The sequence below is a fragment of the Actinia tenebrosa genome, unplaced genomic scaffold (assembly GCF_029948245.1).
Source record: "Actinia tenebrosa isolate PJP-AT-01 unplaced genomic scaffold, QUT_ActTen_1.0 PGA_scaffold8__29_contigs__length_14323225, whole genome shotgun sequence".
In the NCBI taxonomy this organism is placed as follows: Eukaryota; Metazoa; Cnidaria; class Anthozoa; order Actiniaria; family Actiniidae; genus Actinia; species Actinia tenebrosa.
Genome location: NW_028292585.1, coordinates 8,759,964 through 8,778,366, shown reverse-complemented (window position 1 = coordinate 8,778,366; position 18,403 = coordinate 8,759,964). Strand labels below are relative to the sequence as shown.

At 36.0% G+C, this 18,403-nt stretch overlaps 3 protein-coding genes across 7 annotated transcripts; 2 read left to right on the top strand and 1 right to left on the bottom strand.

Annotated features, from left to right (window-relative positions):
• Positions 1-795: 795 nt before the first annotated feature.
• On the top strand, positions 796-17,107 carry LOC116294514 (uncharacterized). 3 transcript variants are annotated; one of them, XR_016118692.1, is made up of 4 exons: positions 11,163-11,224; positions 14,590-14,646; positions 16,127-16,324; positions 16,752-17,107. XR_016118692.1 is itself a non-coding variant. In XM_089023974.1 (3 exons), exons 1-3 carry the CDS (start codon positions 862-864, stop codon positions 16,790-16,792), a joined length of 312 nt encoding a protein of 103 aa, XP_088880100.1. In that variant the 5' UTR covers positions 796-861; the 3' UTR covers positions 16,793-17,107. The 3 variants fall into 3 exon arrangements, 1 of the variants encoding a protein (XP_088880100.1); XM_089023974.1 differs by lacking the exons at positions 11,163-11,224; positions 14,590-14,646 and adding an exon at positions 796-934; XR_004196932.2 differs by lacking the exon at positions 11,163-11,224 and having other exon boundaries at positions 14,475-14,646.
• On the top strand, positions 5,826-9,053 carry LOC148905109 (uncharacterized). Of its 2 annotated transcripts, none has more exons than XM_089024202.1 (3): positions 5,826-6,120; positions 6,400-6,546; positions 6,629-9,053. In XM_089024202.1, the coding sequence occupies exons 1-3, from the start codon at positions 6,105-6,107 to the stop codon at positions 7,963-7,965; spliced, it is 1,500 nt and encodes a 499-aa protein (XP_088880328.1). In that variant the 5' UTR covers positions 5,826-6,104; the 3' UTR covers positions 7,966-9,053. The 2 variants fall into 2 exon arrangements, with proteins under 2 accessions (XP_088880328.1, XP_088880327.1); XM_089024201.1 differs by having other exon boundaries at positions 6,321-6,546.
• LOC148905108 (uncharacterized) lies at positions 7,775-10,649 on the bottom strand. Of its 2 annotated transcripts, XM_089024200.1 has the most exons (4): positions 10,351-10,649; positions 9,957-10,150; positions 9,665-9,828; positions 7,775-9,473 (listed from the first exon to the last, which is right to left on the bottom strand). In XM_089024200.1, exons 1-4 carry the CDS (start codon positions 10,364-10,366, stop codon positions 8,291-8,293), a joined length of 1,557 nt encoding a protein of 518 aa, XP_088880326.1. In that variant the 5' UTR covers positions 10,367-10,649; the 3' UTR covers positions 7,775-8,290. The 2 variants fall into 2 exon arrangements, with proteins under 2 accessions (XP_088880326.1, XP_088880325.1); XM_089024199.1 differs by having other exon boundaries at positions 9,957-10,649.
• Positions 17,108-18,403: the final 1,296 nt, after the last annotated feature.

Below are 18,403 nucleotides of genomic sequence, written 5' to 3'. Positions count from 1 at the left end.
GTTCTGAATAAAAAGTAGATTGATCGCCACGCATTACCAGATAACAAACAGCCGAAGCAATGCTCAGATTGTATGTTGAAATGTGCGAAGGTCTAACGAGAATTCGCTCCAATAAATAATCATTAATTTACCGACTTGGATGAAGACGAAATAAATATCATTTCTAAATGTATTTCTATAAAATATTTGCTTAGTTCACAGTGTAAATAAATAGTTTCATTTGAAGTAGGAGCCGTGACCCCTGAAGGTTAAGATAAACAGTAATGTAAATCAACACGCATAACGCAACGCTTTATGTTGATCGTCCCGATTGTATCATAAACGGTCGATTATCTTGTATATTCAGTTTTGAGCTCGTAGGTCGAATGATTCCTGGAATAAAACACACAGCCCGCTTTGAAACAATTTTCAATTCCAAACTCAACAAACTAGCGAAGAACTAGAAGCTAAAAGGAAAATAATAAGGACGATTACTCATCTTACTAGATAAATTGAGCATTCAAAATATTAAATCGAGCGAAATATTTGGAATCCGTTTAAGAATGTCAACAAGCCTGAGGGCACAGGAAGACCAATCTTCGAAAAGTGCAACAAGTATCCACGAGTTCGCCTAAGGGCCTTTGATCAAATTAGTAGTGGGAGGAAGTTGCGTCGTCATTGGTTCGCGCCAACAAATAGAACATGCTTTGCGGTCGCTTGTCAACAAAAACACTTCGCTTGAATTAATACAACTAGAAGAAGTTGAGACTACAACAGCGAAGCACCGGTAAAACACTTCCACTTTAGAATCAAGTCAAAAACTGAAAGAAACTAAACTTCATTTGAACTACTCTACCTAGAATTTCATATTCAAAGGCCGTCATGAATGTCTTAGGGGTAAATCTTGCGATGATTTTCCTCCTGAACGTATATACTAGTAGTACAACAAATGCCGGTAAGTCAGTGATTATAAAGTAACTCGTGATATCGACTAACGAACACTGTTTTCGACTTGAACTCATGTGCACTGCTATAAACGAAAAGCTTTAAATTTAGAATTTAAACCATCCAATCTATGATATTATTATTATTATTATTATTAATATTATTATTATTGTCATCATCATTATTATTATTATTATTAATATTATTATTATTATTAATATTATTATTATTATTAATATTATTATTATTATTATTATTATTATTATTATTAAACAAACTGTTAATTTTCCTAATCTGATTAAGTTTATGTTTAGAAAAGATATCCTTAAAGTCAAAATGTAGAGCCGCAATGATATGATTGGGTGGACATAGAGTGGTTTTCATAAACCCGTGAAATACGTACTTTAGCTTATTTAGTACTATTAAACTCTACTCCATTTGTTTTCTTATTGTGTTTATCCCACCATTGCACTCTAATTAGTACAATGGATGGGTTACCATTTCATTAGTAGTCAGCCACTTATGAATGTTTGCTAAGTCAATGTTTAAATGTTGGACTGCCTGCTCCCCATCAAAATGTCCTGTATGAATTTCTGTATCATCCGCAAATAACATAATAGATCCATTTTCACTTGTCTTCGATATATCATTATAATGCATAGAAAATAAGGTTGGAATTAAGGTCTACCAATTTGTATTAGCGTAATATCTATACTAAATGCTGGCCATTTTGAAAATAAAAAAATTAAATAGCTTTCTTGTAAACCATTAGTAAAATAATGATGCTTTTTAAATGTTGTATCTATGAACCAGTTCGATTTTGTATATTTAAGTAAGCCGTAATAGACGTCACATCATTAGCATATTGGAAGTATAAACAGTCATAACTTAGAAACGCATCACTCAAATCAGCGATAAAATAGCGATGAAAATATAAAATAATTTACCACCTATCATATCACTTCAATGTGTTGGTGTAACGAAATAAAATTTTGTTTTGGTTGGTTGCCAACTGGACAGTCCAATGAACCAAACAGACAAGCTGGAAAAATGTTTTAAAATTTACGGAGAAATTTACAAAGCTGAAAACTTGAATAATTGAAGTGTTGCAAGCATTCCCAAGAGAGTTAAAAAACAAAGACATGGTGGCCATTATGGTACCGTTAACAATGGATGCTTATGAGAAATCTTTTGTTAAATGGTACCAACATGGCCGCGATGAAGTAACGCGCAAACGAAGAATGTTCATTCCAAACATGGGAACACGATCAACTCGGCTAAAGATTTTAAGAGCGAATGTCTGTAAAAATCAAACATACGGCGGAAAGGCTCAAATTTTCGAATTCGCTCTACTTTTGGATTTTAGTAGTGTATGATGAAGCAAGAAACGCTGTGTGGTTAGTTTTGAAAAATACCTTTTAGTTTTCGAGAAAAAGGGAAAAATCGGTTTGAGCTCCAGGGACGATTTTCGCTGCCAAAAGATGGCTGAAAATTGCTTACTTTCGCTTGGTCCGTGTATCAAAACTATTGATCCAAATAGCCTTCTAATACTTTCTGCCAAAAGTACAACTCTTATTTGCTCAATTAAGAGTAGTTTCATAAAAATCGAACAACTCAGAGTTATTTAACACAATAAAAAGCAAAGGGCACTGAGTTACAATACTTGTCAGTGCATCTCGAAAAATGCGAGTTTCCCTATGTGCCATCCTTCCTCATCTTATGAGATTACAGTCAACAACTATTGGGAAACGGCTCTTTTGAAAAATGTATTTTTCATTTTGGGGAAATAATTGTGCGCTTTTTGCGAGAGCTTTTATTTTGACTCATTAAATATGCAGAAATCATTGTTTGGCGATTGCGTGACTAAAGACTTCTCGAAATAAATTCCCTTGAAACAACATTGCTTTTCAAATCTAGTCTATACAAATAAAAGAATATATTAATCTTCAACACATAAGGGCCTTTTCCGTTGCTCCTTTCATCGGAGTTATCAAGAAATTAGAATTTGCAACCGTGGCGTTGGCTTGTTTTATGCAACCGATTTCCGAAAATACCATCTATCAGTACCAGTCGACAGTTCGTGTTTCTTTACAAATAACTAATCAGATTTCAATAAGAAATATACAGAACAGTATATTTATAAATTCGATTCCTACAGAGTTCAGTAGGTTATTCTAACTTCACTGGCAATTTAGTGTCTCTAGTTTGCATATTATCGGAAAAGTCACAGTTGGCGCGAGAAAAGAGCGTACCGTAGTTTCTTCCGGTTCTGTCCATACCCTAGTGGTGTTGGAATTTTATGTATTATCCTTGGCAAGAAAAAGAGTCGAGATATACATTATTATGCCATTTTAACATGAAAAGCCCTTTGTGAGCAATTTTAAAAGTGGTTCTCTCAATAGATTATGGTGAAGCCGACTACAGGCACCTGTGCGAGCTACTATGCCATACTGCTCCGTTTTGATATAATTCATTAAATAATTTTGTTTCCTGTGAATAGTTCCTGCACTAGATTTCTCTTTACATGAAAGAAGCCAGCTTGTTGCAAGACAAATTCCTGTTTTCTTTCTTTCTCCTTCATTAAAGAACAGTGGTCGGTGCATGCACTATGGTCCCATAACACGATCTGCACGCTGGAATGCTGTGTCGGTATCAGTTTCTGACAGTCACTCGCAAACAATTGCCTATCGATCTGTTAAATATTAAAGACCAATTTATCAAAGCGCTACTGACTAGTAGTTCTTGGAAGAAATAGCCAAAGGTGGATCCCTGGCCTTATACTGTTCTCTATATTTCTTATTGAAATCTGACTAGTTACTGATAGATGGTATTTTCGGAAATCGGTTGCATAAAACAAGCCAACGCCACGGTTGCAAATTCTAATTTCTTGATAACTCCGATGAATGGAGCAACGGAAAAGACCTTTTCGTGTTGAGGGTTAGTATATTAATGTTTTCTTTTATTTGTATAGACTAGATTTGAAAAACAATGATTTTCAAGGGAATTTATTTCGAGAAGTCTTTAGTCACGCAATCACCAAACAATGATTTCTGCATATTTAATGAGTCAAAATAAAAGCTCTCGCAATTATTTCCCCAAAATAAAAAATACATTTTTCAAAAGAGCCGTTTCCCAATAGTTGTTGACTGTAATCTCATAAGATGAGGAAGGATGGCACATAGGGAAACTCGCATTTTTCGAGATGCACTGACAAGTATTGTAACTCAGTGCCCTTTGCTTTTTATTGTGTTAAATAACTCTGAGTTGTTCGATTTTTATGAAACTACTCTTAATTGAGCAAATAAGAGTTGTACTTTTGGCAGAAAGTATTAGAAGGCTATTTGGATCAATAGTTTTGATACACGGACCAAGCGAAAGTAAGCAATTTTCAGCCATCTTTTGGCAGCGAAAATCGTCCCTGGAGCTCAAACCGATTTTTCCCTTTTTCTCGAAAACTAAAAAGTATTTTCAAAACTAACCACACAGCGTTTCTTGCTTCATCATACACTACTAAAATCCAAAAGTAGAGCGAATTCGAAAATTTGAGCCTTTCCACATATTTCTGATTTTGTTTGATTTTTACAGACAGTCGCTCTTAAATCTCGTAGCTTTTATGCGTTTATTTTTATAATTGTACTCCACGTCCGAACACGTATCAAAAATCTTCACTGCTATTTGACTTTAGCGGCCTTCAAGTTCACGGGAATACACATTTTCAGAAAATTTCTAAGCAATTACATCTGTACTATAAAAAAGAAAAAATTTCTGAACATCTAATCGTAATATATACGCCTACTTGCAAGAACGTTGACATACGAAAATAGAACATTAGTGATTTAGTGGGAGAGGAATTATACTGTAAAAAACAAAAGAAGATCACTGAAGCTGAACTTTTTCTTTTGTCTTTTAATGTATTCCTTTCTCACTAAATTTATACTAATGTTCTATTCTTGTATGACAACCTTCTTGCAAGTAGGTGTATATGACATTCAACTTTCAGAAATTTCTGAACATCTAATATCGTAATATATATACGACATTCAACTTTCAGAAATTTCTGAACATCTAATATCGTAATATATATATATATCTAATGAATGTCAAACGTTTCTGAACATCTCATATCGTAAAACATATATAGAACAATCAAGATGCATATTTATATATGTATAAATTTTTCCGAATTTTCTGAATACCTCACGTCGTAAAGCACATATAGAACAAACAAGATGCAGAAATTTCTCAATTTCTGAATGAGTATGTTTAGGAGTTTTATTTAGAGAAGTGTTAAGCTTATGTTCAATTAAAGACTACCGGGGACCTTTTTTCCACTCTTCTCTGATTGTTTTTTATATGAATCTAACTCACAAGATCATAACAAGGTATATGGGATTAGGGATCACAGCTACCGGATCACGAGGAAATACAGACCCAGGATCAAGACAATTAACTGTGAATTTGGGAACACATACTAGGCATACTCAAGAGTCTTTCAATATCTGTAATTCTATAAATCTTTAAATTTAAAACTGCTACCAGATTTTGGAGTTTTAACGACAATGAAATCGGTATGCGAGCCAGGAATGGAACAGAAAGTGGATCTAATTATTGTCTCATTGTGCAGTGTTTTAGCACTAGTGTTTCAGTGTAATCTTCAAACAGGACGCTAATAATAATAATTAAGCAGCGTGATTAATTAATTTCGACACTCTCACAAAACACTAATATACTAGCAGTAATTTACATTTAATTAGTACTGTAGTCTTCCTCGCATCCGTTTTTAGTGTCGGTCGTCACGCAACGCTCCCTCCCCTTAGTACTGCTGCTATCGTATAAATGAATAAACAAAGAACCATTAGATACGGGGTTGAATACTATGAGGACTTTGAGGGGTTTAATAGGCCCTTTGCAGCTAGTGGTCACGTGCTTGGATACCGCTTAGCAACACAAAACTGGAGAGCAAGCCTTCCAGTAAACAAAAGTTGTAATAGGTCAAGCACGCGTGGTTTTATACGATAGTTTCATCGTTCAAAACGCTTAATCCTTTTGCCCTATCTACAAACACAGTAAGATAATCTTAAATTCTCTCCTTTGGACTCGATTTTTGGTTCGAAGTAACGATATTCTTCGCGTTATCGCGAAAAAATTGTCACCGCCGGCCCGCTCGACGGCTGAAAAACATGGCGACTTCGCAAGGTATGTACTTCAAAACTCTCCTTTTTTTTGGTTTCTTTTCAATTATTGGACTTCTAAAATCTCTAAAATAACAGTTTAGATTGTGAATGGTGATCGATTGTAATTGGACGGCATTTTAATGGACGATTTGTTTATTTTTTGTGAGAGTGATTCCACGTCTAAAGTCAAGACTAACCCATGTTTACATATATTCGCTGTAGATGTTAGAACTCCCGACGAGCCATCACATACCAAGAAAAATTCTTCGTACTGATATTTTTATATTTATTTTTGTTTTAGATGAAGTAGAAACTCAAGACATCTCTATCTTTCCTTCCCTCACCTTCGATGATGTAGGGAGCTACGCTATAGAGAAGTCTGGCTGCACAAGCACTTCGAAAGCGTACAAATTTATGGCGGAACCAGGCTATTTACATGACGTTAAAGGTACTCGATAGCCAAAATGTTTTTTCTATTTCATTATGATATGAATGGCAGACAATTCACACTAATTTTTCCAATTTTTTAGTGATATATACCGACCAGTGCGTGAGAGTTAAATGCAAGTGTTACCGCTCAATGAGGAAGTCTGAACCACCGCACATTTTAGAGGTGTCAGTCCAGAACAACAATTTGACATTGCTGTCTGGGCTGTGCTCATGTGTAGCCGGGGCAGGTGGATACTGCCATCATGTGATCGGGCTTCTTTACTATTTAGCCCTTCTTAAGCAACTGGGACATCGGACATTGCCTGATGAGCTAACATGTACCAGCATGAAGCAGCGTTGGAGCATACCTAGAGGATCCAAAATCGCACAAAAAGAAATACAAGACGTGCTAGTGAAAAAACCCCAACTTGGCGCTTCGTACAGTAGATATATCAAGAGTAATTTGTATTCCCCATCTACCCAGTATCCTACCCTCACAAAAGAGCACTTTAATGGCTTCCAACCACCTTATCCTCTCTTTACAACCATTCTGCCCAATCAAGATCAACTTGGCAATATCCCATTTGTACAGAGCAAGTTTGGAAATGTCCCAAAAGGCTGTGTCCTGTCATATCAACAAAAGATGTCAACTGACTACATCATAAATGATTTTACTTGCACTTCTTTCCCAGAGCTTCCCCTCTCAAGTGCAGAGGACAGATTTAATAACAATGTGTCAATCTGTCTTGACAGTCGTCAACAATCTATATTTGGAACATCGTCTGTGACAACAGAGTCATCACTGAGAGTGCAGCAGCAAACAGTCACTCAAAGTCAGAGTGATGTATGGCACCTGCTCAGAAAAAAAAGGGTAACAGCAAGCAAATTTGGCATTGTCGCTCGCCGGGTGTCACATTTTGACACCCTTGTCAATCAGCTAAACCCCACCAGATTTGTACAAACTGCAGCAATGAGAAGAGGCATTGAACTTGAACCACATGCTGCCATGGTCTATGCTAGCAATGCAAAGGGTGGAAGAGTAAACCTCTTCCCATCTGGGCTGATTGTCCACCCAAAGTGCCCATGGCTAGGTTGTAGCCCAGACAGGAAAGTTTATGACCTTGATGCCGTAAATAATGGTCAGAATCCCTTTGGCTTGTTAGAAATAAAGGTCGTTAAAGAGGGGGAAACATCATTTGACAATGTGAGGTATCTCACCAAGGACCAGAACACTAACCAGTACAAACTGAAAACAACAGACATTTATTATTACCAGATCCAGTGCCAGCTTGGACTCACAGGATTAGAATGGTGTGATTTTTTCAGTTACATTGACGAAAATTTGTTTGTTTGCTCTAGAATTAATTTTGATTCAGTGTTTTTCCAGCAAGCAAAGGACAAAGTTGATAGTTTTTTCTTCAATTACTATTTACATTAATACACTAAGATTTTTGTTGTTGTTCTCAAACCATGGCCAGATTTCTTATGATAACAAATATTATATTATTTTTATTAATGACAAATCAATTCATAATCTTAATTTATTTTTTATTATATTTATATCATATTAGTATTATATTTATTTGTGCTATTTAGATTTTGTGTTTGTTCATTAGTTTTTTTTTTTGAGTTTTCATTTACAAACAAATTGAAATAGTTACAAAAAGCAATCCAAGACACATGATAAACCAACCTGCATTAAAGATTATCTAATGGGTTATGTAAGCCACATTAATCATACATTCACCAACTTCTTACAGACACTATGCCTCATTATTACCATTGGATAAAATAAGTGGGCCTTGAAAATTTGTAAGGAGGCAGGCTACAGTATATAACTGATTGACTGAACCTAAAGTGGACAATGGCACATCTGAATCAAAAAAGTGGTACTCTTTGACTCTTCTTATTGCCCTCTCGACATGAATTCTAAGACTTGCTAGTGTCTTTGTTTTTTGAACATCTGCGGCAGAGAATTGTTCCTGACTTTCAAGAAACGGAGGAATATTTAACTCTACCCGCTTCTCCCTAAGTAAATCTTCAATGTCAAACCCTTTGTCTGCCATGACTGAATCACCAGGTTCTAACAAATCTAGAATGCCGCTGCACCTTGTGATTTCCTTATCACTAATCCCCCCTGTGTAAAGGCTAGAAACGAAGCTAATAGCTCCATTAGGGGTAATGCCTATCAAACCCTTGAGTGTAGTATTACTCTTATAACTAGAATAAAGCTGCGACTGAAGTAGTAGGGAGGTAGGTGTTTGAACAAAAATCTCTGTACAATCTAAAATGACACGTGTGCTTGCATAAAGCTTTTTAAAACCTTCTGGCATAAACCTATCAACATCTTGCCTTGAAGGCCAGATCACTTGACTACCAAGAAGAAAATACAAAAAATTAGTCCATGTGATCAATTTCCTGCAAACTGACGATTTATGTATTCGGAACCTATGAGCTAAATCCTGTCCGAATAGACCTAGTTTGAGGCGTACACAAAACATAAACAATTCATCCACAAGAAGCATATTTCTTGAGTCTGGTCTACTTTCTCTTTCTCCAGAGGCATAACAATATGTCATTTGTGCAGCACATGGCTGCAAAAACTTAAAAAAGAACTGAATATGTAAATAGGATGGGAAACCTGTATAAAATCTTATGATCTCATTGTCTGTGCCAAATCTCTCAAGCCCAAATTTATTAAGTGCTAATTGTTCTGCAGCTTGCCTCTTAATGTCCTCAATTTCTTTTGCAGCTTCAACTTTAACCCTTTTTATTTCAGTGAGGGCAGCTGCAGTTTCATTTCTACTTTGTTCAAGTTGCTTTTGTGCATCTTGGAACTGTGCTCTGAGTGACTGGACTTGTGCTTGTAGGTCATCCATGCTGAAGGTTGTAGAAGTGCTGGGACTATTATCTTCATTGTCATCACTTTCATCTGTCTGAGTGTCTCTGTAAAAAGGTTTTGAAATTATGATGACACTCAGTTCACACTCAGTTCACACTAAATAAAAAATTATAAAAGACTAAATTATTAAAATTATAAAATTATTTTGGTTTAAACCAAAATAAACATCAAGTACAATTCCATCAGTCAAGTCTAAATGAAATGTATTGAAGTAGAAATATGTGATATTCATTACCTATCTACTTGTCGAATTATCTTTCTTCTTGCTTTGGATTTGGTTGACCAGTCAAAGATTGATGGTACAGCTTCTCTTTTTAGCAACTGACGTCCAGAATCAGTGGGAGGATTGTAATCTTCCTCAGTGAAGTGTTTTGAGCACACTCTGGTACTTTTGTTAACCTATTATAAATCAAATGTCCTTTTAATAACAATGTAACTGTATTCAACTATTTTTATCTTCATTACAGTTTTTTAAAGATCCACAGGCAATTCGTATTGTGCATTGATATTGTTAGATTCCTATATACCTTGAAGTGTGGGCCCACATCTCTTCGTATCTTCACCAGCCATTCCTTTTTCAATTGCTCATCCCTTGCACGGCCTGGTAAGCGGTGAAACTTTAAATCAGGATGATATCGAGAATCTCCGTTACACAAGGGAACACAACAATGGTACGAAGAATTTTTCTTGGTATGTGATGGCTCGTCGGGAGTTCTAACATCTACAGCGAATATATGTAAACATGGGTTAGTCTTGACTTTAGACGTGGAATCACTCTCACAAAAAATAAACAAATCGTCCATTAAAATGCCGTCCAATTACAATCGATCACCATTCACAATCTAAACTGTTATTTTAGAGATTTTAGAAGTCCAATAATTGAAAAGAAACCAAAAAAAAGGAGAGTTTTGAAGTACATACCTTGCGAAGTCGCCATGTTTTTCAGCCGTCGAGCGGGCCGGCGGTGACAATTTTTTCGCGATAACGCGAAGAATATCGTTACTTCGAACCAAAAATCGAGTCCAAAGGAGAGAATTTAAGATTATCTTACTGTGTTTGTAGATAGGGCAAAAGGATTAAGCGTTTTGAACGATGAAACTATCGTATAAAACCACGCGTGCTTGACCTATTACAACTTTTGTTTACTGGAAGGCTTGCTCTCCAGTTTTGTGTTGCTAAGCGGTATCCAAGCACGTGACCACTAGCTGCAAAGGGCCTATTGTAATTGGGCAACAACCAAAAAAGAACTCCTGCAATGCAAAAGCTTCCAAAAAAGCGTGCAAGTTGGAAATATAAATGATGTAAAGCCATGGATCAGGAAGAATAAGATAAGCCTACAAAATTGATAAATTTCTGAATCTGGCGATGCGTAGGCAATATAAGAAAAGTGCAATGTTCAATGTTCATCAGTGTTCGGAATCTATATTATGCTTAATTTCAACGGTTTTTGTTAAATTTGTCACTCTGAAATATATATAAAAAATGAAGGAATACCGAACTATTTAAGCTAATGTGTTTCAGTTGTTACCGCCGTTCTACCACCTTATATATATCATACGACAAGAGATGTTCAGAAATTTCTGAAAGTTGAATGTCGTATATATATATATTACGATAGGGTCGTCACAACATGTCACGCATCGCATAGCATATAAAATTAGCTTTTATCTAAACGATTGAAAATCTTTTCAGTTATAATTATGATTTACAAATACTAAAAGCTATGCATTCTAATCCTTAGTTGAGCACGGGTTCAGTAGGACAAGAGGCATTCATGCCGGCCTCGATGTCGTATGTGAGTAGAGTTGTGCGTTGGTTCTCTCCTTTGCTTCGAGGGTTTTTCTCCGGGTATCAAATCAACCGGCTGCCTTATCTATTGGGTCGCAAGGCCTGTTAGGAATTTTAAAAGCCGTCCAACGGCAGGAGTGGTAAACGCGTTAGATTCTGTAGCCTGCAGAGCAGGCGTTCTTGTGGTGGGTTTGAGGACTACGCAGCTAGATTTCTTTCTGAGTACACGCTAAGTGGTGCTCTCCTTTAAAAGTAGAGTTTCTAAACTAGTATTTATCCTATATCTTTGGACTGATCACGCAAGATGTCATTAAATTGAACAATATGAAATGGACTGATTCCAAATGAATTCACTATGAATATCAATGACAAGGCCTACTTCATGCTAATTTCACGCCTCGATCTACATCGATCGTTTTATGGTTATCTAACTAGGGGATTCCCCTTAGCGACATTATTACGTATGAGTCACGCCATTGTTAGCGTGGTGTAAGTCTGTAAGTCGTAAGAAGTCCTAATTTTTGTAAAATATTTAAAGCCAATCCAAATCATGTATCAAAAAGTTGAGTTTTGAAAGTTTTGAATTTTGTGTTTCTCTGTCAAATATTTCAAATTAGTTACCATGATATCTGACTTGTGTTTTGACCTCGTGCTTTGGTTTTAGTATTTTATAGACGAACGTCACACGTCAACGTCAATATGTCGACAGTGTTAATCATACTTAACATAAGCCTCTTTCTGAGATTTGATTGGCCAGAGCCGTACAGGGAACAGATAAAAATTCCGCGAGAAAGAACGAACTTATGAAACCAGGCTAAGGTAGCTGTGTTTGCACTACCTTGTGTTACACGCTGCAAAATGAAGTATTTTATGATCTATCTTCCTATTTTACAACTGATTTTACTTCCCATTGCGTTGGGCAATGGTCAAAAATCTCAAGATCATTGTTACCAATGGCTCACGAACTCCGCTGAAAGACCCTCTACATTTATAAGTAAATCCAAAAGTAAGTTCAGCTCAATTAAAGTTACAAATAGATTATAGGAACACCTCAATAGCGCAGCGCACTGATTCTAAAAATAGCTTAAAGATTCGGACAAACATTGCATTCTGTTTAACCACTACGAGGATTATACGCACCGATTTTATTATTTTTACTTAAAGTTACAATAATAACCCATGTAACTAAGATCAACTGTGATCGGCTGTGAAAATTATCTGCTAAAATTAAACTCGTAAGTTTGTTTGTACGAATTTCGCCTTCGTCATCGTTTTTATGACGTGGAAAACTAGTGAAAACTAGTGTAAACTGCGTCGGTGTTTTCAGTAAAACAGTTGATAGATAGATAATTTATAACACCGAATGGTATGTAAAAATGAAACTGACGTTTCGGACGTTAGTCCTTCATCGGAGTCTCCGATGAAGGACTAACGTCCGAAACGTCAGTTTCATTTTCATACCATACGGTGTTATAAATTATCTATCTATCAACTGTTTTACTGAAAACCCCGACGCAGCTGCGCTATTGAGCGAATAGTCTCCCAGCAGCTGTTCTTAGTGTCTAACGTCTGCTCAATCGAGCACTACATTCCATTCCCATTGTTCTGTCGAAAAATCGTTTAACCAATAGAATTAGAGCTATTGTTCTGCAGTGACCAATCACAATCACAAAGGGTTTTTCCCGGGAAAAATACTATACATGAAAATATACTAGTGTTCGTATGGATACTCCCCGAAATATAATAAATGTTGATAAATGTTGTTTTTTTATGCTCAAATAATCCGCCGATTAAGGAAATAATTAATTTTTTGTGGGGAAGTCGTCCGTTGATATTGAGGGTTTGCTCTAATCAATCGAAATAGAAGTATCGACATATTTTAACGCTTCGAGTTTATTTATTTACGTAGTAAAACTTGTTACAAGCGATTACTGAAGCTTCAAAATGAGTTAAAAAGCGTCAAGCAAACCTTGATAGAGGCATTCCCAAGAAGAACACGAACTAAGAGACTGCGATCTCATCCTGAAGATCGATCGATGCCTGCAGTTCCAACGAGTGAAAAGTCCCACAATCACCTGTGAAATCGCTCGTGAAATCGCTTCGCTTTAGTGAATGTTGTAGTACTGCAGATATTTCAAGCCGATGAAGGCTACTCACTTGATCCTTCATTAGACTGATCAGTGGTGAAACAACCACGACTACATGACCAGAAGTATCAGTGTACATGCTACATGCTATCGAAAAGCAAAGGCAGAGCAAGATATATCATCGATTTTCCACTTCCAGTCGGAAGAATTATGAAGATGTCCCTTCTTTTTAGCACGAATTGGACCAAGGGTTCGCGTTTATAAGTATTTAAATGCGTTAAATTATGTTTGTTTTGCACTGCTTCGTCGAATGACGCCATTTTGTTTACCAAACTCACGAGAAATTTTAGCCAATCAGGATCCAGCTCCCAGATTATAGTAGGTTAACTGTGATAAATTTGAATCCGAATTTGTTATTCATTCGGTTAGGCCTGCCGTCCACACTAGTCCGGGCGAATCCGGAACAATTCTTCACCGAAAACGATTTTTTTCGAATACGGTCTCCAGAGTGGAACAATTTGAAAACTGCGGCTAGCCGTTGGTGTGAACGGAGAACATTTCGTACCCGGAAATTTTCGAATACGATGACGTCATGATTGTCATGGAAACATGGCGGGAAGGCTAAAAATCAGCGCGGGCTCAATTTCAGCTTCGATGCACATGCTCAGATGTGAATGAAGCTTTTTTGCCGCCTCTGATCGGACTAGTGTTGACGCGAAACATTTTATCCGTTTTCATGTGCTATAAATTATGAGAAATTTGAAACATAGTAGAGGTTGCATGTACTAGAATAAGTAAAGCGTAAAGAGTCAATATAAAGCGCCTTTGATTATATATTCATATAGAAAAGGCGCTATATGAATTCATAAATCATTATCAATTGATGGTTTTCAACCATTCCCAAGAGAATTAAATAATAAAAGACATCGTTCTATGAATATCTAGCTAGGGGATTCCCCTTTGCGACATTACGTATGAGTCACGCCATTGTTAGCGTGGTGTAATTCTGTCTATACGTAGGAAGTCCTAATTTTTGTAAAATATTTAAAGCCAATCCAAATCATGTATCAAAAATAGTTGAGTTTTGAAAGTTTTGAATTTTGTGTTTCTCTGTCAAATATTTCAAATTAGTTACCATGATATCTGACTTGTGTTTTGACCTCGTGCTTTGGTTTTAGTATTTACTATGTCGACAGTGTTAATCATACTTAACATAAGCCTCTTTCTGAGATTTGATTGGCCATCCCCTTTTTAAAAAAGCTTACGCTATTCTTGTATATTTCAGTACAGTGAACACATAAAATATCCGCGACAAAGAACGAACTTATGAAACCAGACTAAGGTAGATGTGTTTAATCAGTGATAGATTGTGGCAATTCTACTTTCTTGTAAAATCCTGAATTTAGAATCTAAAATCACAATAAATTCAGCTTTTACAAATTTTTTTCTTTCGTACAACGTCAATAATCCTACACTTTTCATAGATTTTAAGAACAAATTCAAATGATTAGAAAAGGTACCTTTTTATTCAGTAAAAAGGGTAGGAACTTTAGTGTTTATCTAATTAATGAATGTGATGAAATTTCCTATCTTTTCTCAAGTTTCGCCTTTTGAAGGAAATTCGAAAAGCAGATAAAAAGGTACCTTTTTTGCCGTTTTGCGAGCTGAAAAACGCAAGTACCAAAAGAATCAGTGATAGATTTTGGCAATTCTACTTTTTCGTAAAATCCTGAATTTAGAATCTAAAAATCACAATAAATTCAGCTTTTACTATTTTTTTATTTTCTTACGACGTTAATAATCCTACCCTTTTCATAGATTTTAAGAATAAATCCAAATGATTAGAAAAGGTACCTTTTTAGTTGATAAAAATGTAGAAAATTTTGTGTTTTATCTATGAGTGGATGTGATGAAATTTCCCACCTTTTTTCAAGTTTCGCCCTTTGAAGAAAATTCGAAAAGCAGATAAAAAGGTACCTTTTTTGCCGTTTTGCGAGCTGAAAAATGCAAGTACCAAAAGATACCTTTTTCTATCAAAACTAGTCACTGCAGTATTATTAATTAATTTTAATTGAAAAACCAATGCCAAATGACGCCATCATATGTTTATTTTCCCTTCGATTTCATAAGTACACCTATGTTTCTTGCTGAAAAGCCTCTAGTGACCTCTGGAAAGGATTGCTTATAGGATTGGCTTATTTGTTGGTATTAGTAGTTTGCATACAGATATATTTTAATTGTTTCAAGGTTGGCTTCTAAAACTCCATGTTTAATTTCAGCTTATACTCGTAGTTTCCTGTGCGACACCAAACGTACGGCCTTATTACAGTGTTATTAAGTTTGAATACAGTTAATTTGTCACAATTAACAGTAGTCACTTGACTTTTCAGGGGGGAAATCATAATTTTGAATTGACATGAAACATAGCCAATAGTAATATTGGTTAGAAATAAACATGTGATAGCGTCATTTGGCATTGCGTTTTCAATTATTAGAATCAATAATTGTGTAGTTAGTGACCGGTGCGTTAGCTAAAGGTACCTTTTAGTACTTGCGTTTTTCAACTCGCAAAACCGCAAAAAAGGTACCTTTTTATCTGCTTTTCGAATTTCCTTTAAAGGGCGAAACTTGGTGAGCGCTCTTTTAATTTTATGCGGCTGCTCCTATTTTAACTATCCCACACACACATCATATATAGAAAATATATATGCTGATGACGAAATTTGTCAGGTAAACGTACAAGGTATTGAGTGAAAGTTAAAAATAATAAGAACATAGAATAATGTAAAATCTAAAGAAGACGTTATTTGATGCTTTTGTAGGCAACAGCTACCCCCCTCGAGATTGTTCTTCATCTGCTAGGGGAGACGACTGCAATGCTGTCATCCTAGTTTGTGCATGGAATATAGAGAATGTCGTTATTGCAGTCATTATTGCTGCAACAGTGGCGTTTATTGTGGCACACACAAGGCTCCACTACGACAAATATGGAGGGCAAAACCACAGGAGAGAATATGAAGGTAACTAATAAATAAAGTAATGATAAAAGGGTAAATCTTACACCGTGAAAAGTTGAAAAAACTTACTGACGTTTCGGACAATAATCCTTCGTCGGAGTAAAAGCATAAACAAGGCTACCTAAAGTTAACAAGTCTGGATCGCACTATAGTTCAACCAACAGAGAAAAAGTATCGAGGGTAATATCAGTATTCAATAAATATTTAGAAAACGCATCATACGTTTTTGAACTATAAATGGATATTCTTCTACTCTATATTGCTGCTACGTAAGTTTTATTATTATTACTTTTTCTTTTCTCGTTTCTTTCTTCCTTATTTCTCCACGTTATATTTTTGTAAATTAAAACGGATATATAGACCCCCTCGATAAGTTTTTGTTCTTGGGGTTATAAAAATGAATGATAGGATTTTTCTTTTTCTTTTCCAGATGTGATCAAGTACCCCGTCCAGTGCACCGAAGACCCATGATCTTTACTGAACACCGCGGTGTTCATAATACACTTTATTCGTCGTGGCGTGCAATATTTTTGCCATAACAGACATGTTATTCTCTTGAGAATAAAATTCTGTTTTTATTGTTTTTACTTATGCGCAAAAATAAACAAAGAAATGATACTCTAGGGAATGACACGTGATCTAAATTGGAAAAAACATTGCATATAACGACGAAGAATAAGCTCAATTTGCTGAAGCAAAAACCGTCTTGATTGAACAATTAACTATTTTGTAACCCAGTCGCACATCATGATAAGATCATGATTAAATGTGTACATTTTATAGTAATATGAGAAACATATATTATATGAAAAACGACTTCCGGGTCCAAAACGAAAAAATCAGTAGCCTGCGTCACATCCGGAACTTTCTTTGTAAATTTACGGGTGTGACGTGTGTGTCCGGATGTGACGCAGGCTAAAAAATCAGTTGTGTTAAGATTTTTCTTACTTTTTCGCCATGATAGAATTTGTTGTCCACAATTCTAATAGTTTCAGGTGAAGGTTAAATCACTGACATATTTAGCTTCTTTTTAGCAATTTTTGTTAGCATTTGGACCCGGAAATACGTCATAAATTAAAAGCTGTATACAAATTCGACAAACATTCGTGTGTAGGCTCTGTTTCTCATACAAATTCTTGTAACTTTTAAAAACCGCTGCAGCCAGTTTCAGATATTCACTGCAATTTTGCTCTGATATTGATGTAATCGAGTATGCCATATATTTCGTTATTCGGCTTGTTTTTATAATTGCGTATCCGTGGCTAATTCTTACAAAAGGTTCCAAGTGTAGGCAAATGATCAAAGTTTTAACTTGGCAACTTGACATATTAGCGACCTTTAGATACGACGACGAGTACGAGATCGAGTAGGAGTAGGAGTTTTAAAATTGGTCCTGTACGCGTGGTTAACACTAAATCGTAGTCGATTCCCGATTTTTTACGATCTAAAGTTTCAATCTACGCACACGATCACGACTACAAAAAGATAGTGCCTCTCTTTAAAAGTTAAAAACTCGTTCTCGTACTCGTTGTCGGATCTAAAGGTCTCTATTAACGTTACTTGCTTCAAGCAAAGACAAGCACAACCAATGTTCGCACCCGAAACGCAAACAGTCTTTACCCAGAGCTCCTCGGTCTAGTTCCTATATAGACCGAGGAGCTCTGGGCATGAGACTGAAACGCAAATGTAAGCAAAATAAGTTACGCATGCGCAGTAGAATAAACGAGAATGGAATTTCTCAATCTGAGTATGATTTTAATATGGTTCATTAGAATGTAAGAGATTGGCCTTCGATGAAGGCACAACTGAACAATCAAATCAAATTAACTACTTTGCTACTTGTCAAGAATGCTAGATAGTGCTCCGCGGCTTTTCATGGCAAAACTGGTAAAGGCCAGTCAGTTGCTGGTCATGACCAGCCAAATAACAGTTTTAGCTCTGTAATGCCTCGATCCTGGCTCAACAATAATGATGTTCAAAACAAGATTACTAGCAAGGCAACGACTTCACAGGATGAGTATAAAGTTTGGCTGGAAATATTGTTTAATGACAGGCGGTTTTTTAGCCCCTCTGTTTTTTAAT